The sequence below is a fragment of the Cottoperca gobio genome, chromosome 13 (assembly GCF_900634415.1).
Source record: "Cottoperca gobio chromosome 13, fCotGob3.1, whole genome shotgun sequence".
Classification (NCBI taxonomy): Eukaryota; Metazoa; Chordata; class Actinopteri; order Perciformes; family Bovichtidae; genus Cottoperca; species Cottoperca gobio.
The window spans coordinates 5,916,947-5,927,433 of NC_041367.1; the positions used below are offsets into that span (position 1 = coordinate 5,916,947).

Below are 10,487 nucleotides of genomic sequence, written 5' to 3' on the forward strand. Positions count from 1 at the left end.
ATGTAAGCTGCGGCTAAATGTTGAATAAAATGTTTGCAAGTTATTTGATGTGAAGCCGATAAAAAACAAAATAAATCCCTGTTAGTGATTTACAGTATGCGTTATAGAAGACTCATCAATTGTGCTCTTATTTTGAAAGTGCCCTCTGATCTACACCACCACAAAACCAAATCTGTTGACACATTTATAATCTTGTGACTTTTTCCCCTCTGCTTCTTTAGCTCCAGAGGAAAAGGCACATAGGAAATGACATTGTGGCCGCAGTCTTCCAGGAAGATCCCACACCGTTTGTTCCAGACATGATCGCTTCCAATTTCCTGCACGCTTACGTGCTGGTGCAGGTTGAGAACCCCTGTACAGAGCACACAACATACAAGGTACAGACCAGGCCTGTGTGCTGACATGACACTACTCCTTCTCTTGGGTGCTCTGTAATAACTGTACATGAGTAAATCAAACAAGTTGTGCTCACATGAGCAAAAGCAAAGACGTTGTTTCATCCTCCCGGCTCGAAATCCGAGCCCTCCGGGAATGCACGCGGATAACGTGTTACTATTATTTGTTTTACGTCAACAGGTGTCTGTTACAGCGAGGGAGGATGTGCCTCCTTTTGGCCCCCCTCTCCCAAACCCAGCTGTCTTTAGGAAGGTGAGAGAAAGACTTGAAAAACGTGTGTCTCGACTTGTTGACCTTAACAACAATGACTCGAGACGTCACTAAAAATAACTTGGTTTAACCCCTCCCCCACCCCCCCATTTTCATTTTCTTTATTCATTGTGCTTTTAAATGGTAAGAGTGATAGTGGTTAGATGCACTATTGTTCATTTATTTAAAATATCATTACATTTGGTGACATAATGACTTGAAACACCACATCTAAGTATTTAAAATGTTCTTATTTAAAACAAGAAAAACAGGCAGAAAGAGAGGATTTGAGACAGATGAGGATGTAATCTGTGAGCTGCTGATTGTAGGTCACCTTTTCATTTCCTCATTGTTGCTCTCTCTCTCGCTCTCTTGTCATATATATTTTTATATATATATATATAGAATATATATAGTATTGATAATCTATAGATAATATCATATGCTATGTATATATATCGTTTCTTTATATACTATAATATATATATATAGGATATATCGATATCTATATATATTATATATATATATATAAGTATATTATATATATATATATGTCTATATCTATATATGTCTCTATAATATATATTATCTCACTCTCTTACTCTCTGCTATATATCTTATATCTCTCTAGTCTCTCTCTCTGTCTCTCTTATTTCTCTCTCTCTCTCTCTCTCTCTCTCTCTCTCTCTCTATCTCTCTCTCTCTCTCTCTCTGTCTCTCTCTCTCTGTCTCTCTTCTCTCTTTCTCTTCTCTCTCTCTCTCTCTGTCTCTCTCTCTCTCTCTCTATCTGTCTCTCTGTCTTTCTCTCTGTCTCTCTTTCTCTTTCTCTCTCTCTCTCTCTCTCTCTCTCTCTCTCTCTCTCTCTCTCTCTCTCTCTCTCTCTCTCTCTCTCTCTCTCTCTCTCTCTCTCTCTCTCCAGGGCCCTGAGTTTCGGGACTTCCTGCTGACAAAGCTGATCAATGCCGAAAACGCCTGCTACAAATCCGACAAATTTGCCAAACTAGAGGTGTGACACACTCAACCTTCACAGCATGCCTTCAATCACAACTCAGCTTCGTCCATAATCATCACCATAACCACCGTCCTGATGATTTCCTTTATGATTTTTTCCAGGGGAGAACGCGAGCTGCGCTTCTCGACAACCTCCACGACGAGCTGCACAGACAGAGCCAGGCCACGCTGGGTCTGGGCCAGCCGGGAGAGGAGGACAAGCTGGAGAACGGGGGACACGGGGGACTGCTAGAATCCTTCAAGGTGAAAACATGGACCTGGACAGAAGTATACATGAAACCTTGTAATGTTCTCTCAGCTCTGTGACATTTCTTTAATCACACAGCACAAGAGTGGAAGCTTTTCTTGCTGTAGGTCAACTAAATGTCACAGGTCTGCAAGATGGCTTTAGATGCTTAACCATCAGTAGTGTTGTTGCTGCTGCTCTACGATTTTGACCTTACACGCCAAAGCCGTGTGGGTGTGTAGGCATGTGCATTCATGTGTGTGTGTGTGTGTGCGTGTGTGTGTGTCTAAAAATGAATGCAAACACTACTGTGCTTATGTATTTGTAAGAAAAATTGTATTTCTCTTCTATTTTCTCTCATTCGCCGTCTAATTGTTTCTGTCTCTCATCACTCACTGTCACTTCACACTCTTTTGTCCTCAACTAAAGGCTAATTGATGTTAATAGGACCATTAAAATGTGTATTTCTATGTGTGTGTGTGCGATGAACGTGTGACTAATGTGACAATTTGGCTCTCTTACTCTTCACAGGCATTATGGACAGCTACTTTGCACTTTCTGCAGTCAGTCACAGGGGGGTGCTGTTCTCATTGCTGTCCTGGCAGTCACTGTGTATTATCTGTCTGCATTACTGTAAATTCAACAGAGGATCTCCACATAATTAATAAACATTCTTTTATATGATGTTGTTTGTGTTTATGCTTTCAAAGAAAATAAGCACTGTCTGCTGTAGATAGCGGAAATAAGACAAAATGTTAAACAACTGTGTTTTTCTATTTCAATTTTACAGGCTGGAATTTATTATGGACTCTAGAATATATGTTATGAATCTTGTTATTAATTAACCAAATGCATATTAAGTCATTTAAATAATAAGGATTAGTACAACACATGTTCGTTCATCCACTCCAACTCACTTGGCTTCACTCTTGGAGAACTGTGCCCCCTGGTGGTTGTATTGCGCAACAGCATCCATGAACCTACATCTTAATTATTGCATTAGATGACATGTCATTTAGCAGACGCTCTCATCCAGAGTGACGTGAACTAACTACAGGAACAGTCTGGGCAGCCCTGGTATTGAACTCACTAACCCCTAGAAATAAAAATAAAAACTCACTTTTGTTCTGTACCTTCATTTGACTTATTTGACTTCGCACACCACTTTCCCTGTTTCCTGTCCCCAACTTTTTCTTTGACCAATCTGCTTCCTCAGCTCTCCTATGTGCTCCGTGGTTGTCTCCTCTCCCTCGTCCACTCACTCTCTGTTTCCTCTCCCTCCTCCAGAGAGCCATGCGTGTCAGGAGCCACTCCATGGAGACCATGGTGGGGTCCAATCGTCACAGGAGCCCCGGGGTAGGAGGTGGGGTCCCGGCCAGCGTGAGTGGAGGAGGGCTGCCGCAGAGCACCAGCGAATGCACAAAGAGCACCTTTTCTGTGAGTAAATGGGTATGGTTACTCAGAATGGAAAGAGGGATTGAGTAAGGAGAACTTGTGCGTTTTTTTTTTTACCTTATAGTACTATAATACTAAAAGTAATATAAAAAACTACACCTGTGCAGTCAATTTAGCAAATTAAATGGCCACTTATACATACATTTTACATGTATAAATGTTTTAAGCGACATATTATTAAATCTAAATGATTTATTAGTAATTTGTACCATTTCTTTTAAAAAGGAGAATGGTAATTCTCTACTCTGTGCTCTTCAGCCTCCCGTGTTGTCAGCCAAGTCTCCTCTGAAGAGTCCAGTGAAGCGGCGCTCAGGCCTCTTCCCTCGGCTCCACTCCAGCACAGAATCCCCATCGGACAAACACACACGCAGGTTGGTGTTTTAGGACTCACTGTTTAAAATATCACTGCATTTCATGTTCGGTATCATGATTCTGTTACACAACACAGGCACTAACATGGTCTGTGTTGTGTTCATATAGGGGGAGTCTAGGAAGTTGTCATATAAGAGTTGCCATTAATGTGTTTTTCTTTTGGCTGCAGCGACCAAAAGCCTGCTGAGATCTGCCCACTATCCCAAGAAGTGAGGTCAGAGACATCATCCAATCCCAGCTCACCGGAGATCTGCCCCAACAAAGAGAGGTAAGACTAATGCTAGTTCCTGGAGATCATCTCCACACTTCTGTGAAGTTGGTCTTTTGTCACCGGTCTGATTGTCTCTCATGTTCAGCTTCTTTACATCTCTCTTCCTCTCTGTTTTCCTCAACAGGCCGTTCATTAAGCTGAAAGAGTGCAGCAGCGGCAGACCCAACATCTCTCGTTCTTCATCCAGCACCAGCAGCTTCAGCAGCACCACGGGAGAAACAGAAGCTCTGGAAGAACTGGAGACAGTGAGTGTAAGACGATGCTGCTTGTCAATGTTGTTTTATTCTATGTGGGAAATGCTGTCAACTCGTTTCTACTCTCATAGTTTAACCGGATGGGAATCAGTGTGAACAAATGCAAACTGGGCTGTTATAATAATGATATAATAATAAATGCTCATTATTCAGGAAATAGTGATGATAGCAGTAAACCTGGAGTGCTTTTGTCTCCCCCCTCTGGCAGTGAGAGTAATTGTTGAGCTTTAGAGAAGCTGGTATGTATTGTTTCTCAGACAGAGCCATCCGTTTCTCTCTGTTTTAAGTCTTTATGCTTTCCAAACTGTTGAACTACTGTATTGTTTTGCATCATAACGGTTTTATATTTTATTTTATTTTATGCAACTACTTGAACAAATGTAAACACGTTCTGATGGCTCCTCCCTGCACAGCATCCTTTACAGTTGTATTTCCTTCCGGCCATTCAGTTCCTGTAACTTCGCCAACAGAAAGGTTTTTAAGTCAACTTCAGCAAAATATCACTTCCTGGATTCACCGAGCCGCTTCAGTTTCCTCCTCCATCTCTTCCTCCATGTTAAATATCTTTGTGTTCTCTGTCCCCCAGGCCAGCCATCCCTCTATAGCGTGCTCTTCTGCCTTTAGTCCTTCCCTCGGTGTTGACAGCCAGGGATCAGGTACGCCTGTCATCATGTGCCGCAGTCCAACAGGTAGACCTACGAGTTTACACACGGACACACGCAGAGAGCATTCACATCCAACATTTTAAACAGAATGACATCCTGGAGATGAAACACTCTTCAATGAGCATTTTCTTTCCTTTCTTTCCCCTTCTTCCATATTTTTGCAGATGTGAAAAGTAAGACGTCACCGAGGTCAAACTTGAAATTCCGCTTTGACAAAATGAGCCACTCGTCCACAACTGTAAGTATGCGTGGTCAGCATATTTGAATAAATATTCTAGTGAAGCATGTTTCTAATTACAAAGTGGCGATAAAAGAAAAGAAAAGGGAACACATCTATCGCATAGCAAAACATTTCAAGGTTAGAACTTTTAAAAGCTTTTTAACGACGGATGAAAGCATTAAGAAGCATTAAGCGTTCTGTTTGTGATGCACTCACTGTCCATCGTACGGACATCTTATTATCTCGGGATCTCTGTAACGTCATTGATGAAGGCGAGCTGGTGTTAGTAATAGGTAATAAACCCAGATTGAAAGATGCGTGCTGTCAGTGAATACTCTCCTCTAACTGGCCTCTCTGTTCCCTTTCCTCTCCTTCAGTCCGAGTAGCTCTTGTGGAATGGAAAGATCAGACTTGCACAACAAAGGGACAGCGCGGGCTGACAGAGCTGCAAAAAAAAAAAAGAAAATCCCACAAACCACAAAATCCCAGTAGAACCACTTCCCAACGCAGAGGATAATCTGCCAAGATTACCAACTGCACCAGATTACTAACGATAAACAAACTGACAATACTGTGAGTGTATAGTGATGAGAAGCGGCGGACATGTTTCTTTTTAACCTACCATAGGCTACAGAAATTAGTCAATACTTTGCCAATGTTACAAGTTGCTGCATCTCAGTTGTTTGTTGTTCACATCACATGAACATCCTAGCATGGCTGTAATACTGTGAGTGGAGGCCGAGATAGACGCTGCCTCAGCTTTTTCTCAAGCATCTAGTTTAAAAGAGAGACGTGGTGATCTAGAAGAACGGTAACACGAGACTACGGCCCAAATGTTACTCTTTATCTAGTCGACTGCCGAGCGCTCAGTGGAAAGGACATCTTTAACAAATGTCAGACATCAGGATGTTCCCTTTTTGCCTTTGCCCCTGAACGGTACGTCTGGCAACAGTTCCTCTTTTTGTCTAAAAAAAAAACAAGTATGTGGAAACAGACAAACACACACACACGCACAGAAACATAATGTAGACTTACAGTAGCACCGTTTTAGAGATGACACCAGGGGGGAGTCTCAATTCTACATTGTAGAATCTGAGCTTTGCATATAACAAAAATGCTTTTTTAGGAAACACCTTTGATTTTCAAGACGTTTTTTGTAACGTTGCTAGCTGCTGCATTGTGTCTACTGCACTATAAACACGACATTGCTCAAACACAAGTCGATACCTATGACAGCATTTCTGTACCTGGAAGGGTAACTTCAAATTCCTGAACTCAAGTGCTTGGTTAGTGGCAATTAGCTCATATGGGGCACAGTAGGAGACACTGCCAACACATTTTTGCCATAAGCTTATTTTAGCCAAAGCTGCGCCTTACAATCTATCAAAATCCCTTTTCACCACTGATGCTCTCTCTCTCTCTCTCTCTCTCTCTCTCTCTCTCTCTCTCTCTCTCTCTCTCTCTCTCTCTCTCTCTCTCTCTCTCTCTCAGTCTGTCTTTCTGTCTGTCTCTTTCACTATGTGAGAGGACAAGAATCTTCGGGATCTGGTTACAGCACAGTTGTGGGTAGCCGATCAACACCTACATTTTGCTGAAAATAGACGTTGCACTTACTGAAAACATTTCACCCTCTGATACCTCCCATTGAAGCTTGCTAGCTCGGTGTATCTGTGTCTATGTTCGGCGGAACTTTTGAACAGGAAAGTCTCCCGGGTTTAAAGTTTCCCAGCATGTAAGCTGATGAAGAAGACTTGAAAAAAAATGAACCTATGAACCACATTTGGGCAAAAACACTTTGAATGTGAACTTTATTTTTTTTCTTCTATTTTTAATTTGACGCTTTGTTAGTTGTTATTACAAAGTATTTTAGAAGTAAATTGCAAAGCCAGTTGCTTAAAAGCACAATAGGTCTACTGTAGTCCTCAACTAGTCCTAAACTATACCCTAACATTAGCCTGGAGCTGCACAAACTAGAGTTAGTCGGGCAACGTGGGATTGTGCTAGTCAAGAAGAAAAGCTGAAAAACACACAGATGTGTTTCCTATGAGACCAAACAACCAAGCTGGTGGGTCTTTGGAAGAACATCTGTGTATTCTCACTGTGGGGAGAACCATTCCTGGATGGCTTGATAGTGTGTGAAGTTCTGTCACATGAAACTCAAATCCCAGAGGGTTTAAAGGGTCAGTTCACCTAAATTACAAAAACCTACCTTGTTATTTGGGGGACTTTTTAACTTGCAGGGAAGTTGTTAAGTTCCTTCATGAGTACCTCAAGGAACTTAACAGCGTTGCCTAATGCACACTGTGCTCAGTTAGTGCAGGCCAGTGATTACCTCGAGCAAAGGAAGCAGGGATTGAAATCACACAAAAGCGGGAAGTTTAGTTTGTAGCAGGTATCGCCTAAATGTCCTGCAGCCTTTCCTCTGTTAATATGCTTAATTTATTCAAAGGATAACTTCTTTTGCATTGATGTCATGTAAAAATGTAACTGCAGAGTATGCTAATTAATAAGGTAAAAATTATTAAAGGAAATATATTAATTTAAAAGATGTCTCAACATGTATATGTATATTTGGTTATGTAACGTGCCATTGAGAATTTATTCTAAAATAAAATGTTGTATTTTGTGTCATTTATGTGGTATGTCATTTTTAAAACACTTGCACATCACAATACAGTGAGGGGGGGGGGTTTGTTCATACTTTAATATGTTATGTACATGAACACAGCAGAAACATTGGTATGTATTAGAGACAAAGTTTGTTTCACATTGGTCAGATTAAATTGTATGTTTTGCTTGTCCGCAGTCACAATTCAAAACAATAAAAGTGCTGATATCAGTAGAATTGTGCCACAGAGCTGAGTCTTTTCTCTTTGTAGCACCTCAGGGTGGTTCATCTGGTTGATGGATGCTGCAATATCTCCTTATTATCTGCTCAACTACTATGCACATGAAGGATTCTTGGCACATTGACATCGAGAGACAGAAATGACTCTGCTGGATTACTTGGTATCTTATTTTGTCCTCTGCTTGAATGATTTGCCACAATGTGCAGGTAGTCTTGAGTTTCTGTTTTGAGTTTCAGTGAAAATCTCCCCTGTTCCCTCAAGTCCACATCGTATATATTCCCTGAAGACGACGAGGATCCCGCAAAAAGCAAAACATAATTTATCCTCAGCAATTTTTTCACCTACTTTAACTGCATTCAGGGGAATCTGAGGGATGAGTACACAGTGGACTTGTCAGGCTCTCTGGTGTTTCCCTGCTGTCTCAGTGCATCCTGGGAAATGTCTGCATAAACCACCTGCAACATTGCGGATGAAAAGAAAAAAAACATGTCAGCACACATAAGGTCATGTATGACATATTTAAGGCTAGTGAGGGGAAACAAACAATGTTGAGGGCACTGCAAAGGGCATCCTGTCTTGAAACAGGACGTTCACCTACCTCAGTCTTCTGCCGGGACTTTGGGACGGCTGTAGAATACAAAAGAAAATGGCAATAAGAGAGCAGTGACAATGCTACAGTCACATGTCACAGTGTCACAGGCTACAAAGTAAGAGCATTAGATACCTTTATAAGAGGAAGAGCTACGCTTCTGGGGTACGGGGCAGTGAGGTGGAGGCAGTGGAGCCGGGTGTGGTTTGTTTCTGTACACAGCTGAGTGAATGGACCGCGTCCTGGGAAGTGGCTGAGGCTTGACTTCTGAACTCAGACAACGAGCCAATCCAAGAATGATGGGAAGACACAGAGAGGCACCAGCACAGACCAACACTCTGTGTAATATACTCCTCTGAGACGGGACAGCTGGGGGAGGACACAAATAATGCAATTAGATGTTTTTGGTTGAATAACTGACCCTGTTATATATATATATATATGTATTACAATGATAATATACATGATTCTACATACCTGCAGTGACATTTACATACTTAGAATGTCCCAGCTCAGTGTCACCTTCAGCCCATCTCACGCTGCATCCATAGGAACCTTCGTCTGCTTGGTTGACACTCAGGAAATTCAAAACGAATCGACTTTGATTGGCTGAGAGCTTCACATTGGTCAGACGGTGCTTCACAATTAACTTTTCATCTGTTGAATTTCTCCACATCCAGTCTCCCGTCCAGGCGCCTCCACAGTGCTGGACCACACAGGACAGAGACAAACTGCCCCCTGCTGGTACATACAATGTCTCACGTTGTGCCAGAACAATCTGGCTGCATTCTTCAGCACGGAGACCTGAACAAGCAAAAGCTCCTTTAGCTCAGTATATTGCAACAATGAAGTGCATAGTGAAAGAGCAAATAGGACTCGTACTGCTTTGATATACAGTGTTGTGATGAAGACAGTATGTGACCAGTAAGAGTCTAAACATTTACAGATAACAAACTACATCACAAAAGATACAGACATGTAATATTTTGGGGTTGTTTTCTGACTTCAGAGAGACATACAGTTTGACAAGCATTTCATGTACAAAATACAGACCACATACTTGAACATAATTGTGATTTACACAGCAAACACTAAAGATACATTGGAGTGAGTCTGTCCAAACATCAAATGTACACAATAAGTTATATTAGCAACTTTAAAAGATCATACATTAGTTACCTAATTCCGAGGCAAGACTGTTTAGTCTTAGCTAGCCATTACCTCAAACGCAACATAATGTATGAGGAACATTTCCCTTGTTTACAATGAGAATCTGAATAAGAGTTAAGATTTGCAAGAACAAAATCTTCTTACTTACCAGTATGAAGAAGGCAGAGACAGCTGATGGCACTGAGGAGATGGTAACTCATGTCTGAGTGTAACAGTGTTGGTCAACGTTCATCACAAGTTGGTTTTACTTGCTCTGTACAGATTAAGTAATGGCTGGTGTGGAAGGAGGCTGCATAATATGCATGGCTTTGTCGGAGAACTGCTTGTTCACATTCTTGTTAGTTGCTTGGAGTCCATCAGCTCGCTCTTTCTCTTTCTCTCACTTTCTTTTCCTATTCTCGATAATTTAACAGCCCTTCCTTTATGCTGCTGCTGCTGCTTTTGTCCAGATGGAGGTAAAGGAAGGAAGTTACCCACTAATCAACCCTCCTCCACACATAGACATGCACACACCCACAAGGCTCACATACTAAATTACAGGGAAGCAATGACCTCATGAATGGGAACATAAACTTTCTAACAGGAAAGGGGCCAATTTCAAAGAACAGCAATATATATATATATATATATATATATATATATATATATATATATATATATATATATATATATATATATATATATATATATATATATATATAGAAATAACGCAGCAATAGCGAAACTAACTAATTTCTTTATTTTTGTGTATGCAATTCTT

At 41.1% G+C, this 10,487-nt stretch overlaps 2 protein-coding genes across 3 annotated transcripts in view; one reads left to right on the top strand and one right to left on the bottom strand.

Moving 5' to 3' along the window:
• LOC115017448 (rap1 GTPase-activating protein 2-like) overlaps positions 1-7,754 on the top strand; it is a 76,943-nt gene extending 69,189 nt beyond the window's left edge. Inside the window, 11 exon segments of the mRNA XM_029445888.1 lie at positions 222-377; positions 577-648; positions 1,565-1,651; positions 1,759-1,899; positions 3,170-3,319; positions 3,596-3,708; positions 3,879-3,977; positions 4,105-4,231; positions 4,821-4,923; positions 5,064-5,137; positions 5,497-7,754. Of these exon segments, the coding sequence (XP_029301748.1) occupies positions 222-377; positions 577-648; positions 1,565-1,651; positions 1,759-1,899; positions 3,170-3,319; positions 3,596-3,708; positions 3,879-3,977; positions 4,105-4,231; positions 4,821-4,923; positions 5,064-5,137; positions 5,497-5,505 (1,131 nt within the window). The 3' untranslated portion in view covers positions 5,506-7,754.
• LOC115017449 (uncharacterized) lies at positions 4,509-10,170 on the bottom strand. 2 transcript variants are annotated; one of them, XM_029445890.1, is made up of 6 exons: positions 9,876-10,170; positions 9,035-9,361; positions 8,693-8,926; positions 8,567-8,595; positions 8,314-8,423; positions 4,509-4,929 (listed from the first exon to the last, which is right to left on the bottom strand). In XM_029445890.1, exons 1-5 carry the CDS (start codon positions 9,925-9,927, stop codon positions 8,325-8,327), a joined length of 741 nt encoding a protein of 246 aa, XP_029301750.1. In that variant the 5' UTR covers positions 9,928-10,170; the 3' UTR covers positions 4,509-4,929; positions 8,314-8,324. The 2 variants fall into 2 exon arrangements, with proteins under 2 accessions (XP_029301750.1, XP_029301749.1); XM_029445889.1 differs by lacking the exon at positions 4,509-4,929 and having other exon boundaries at positions 7,805-8,423.
• Between the last annotated feature and the right edge of the window lie 317 nt (positions 10,171-10,487).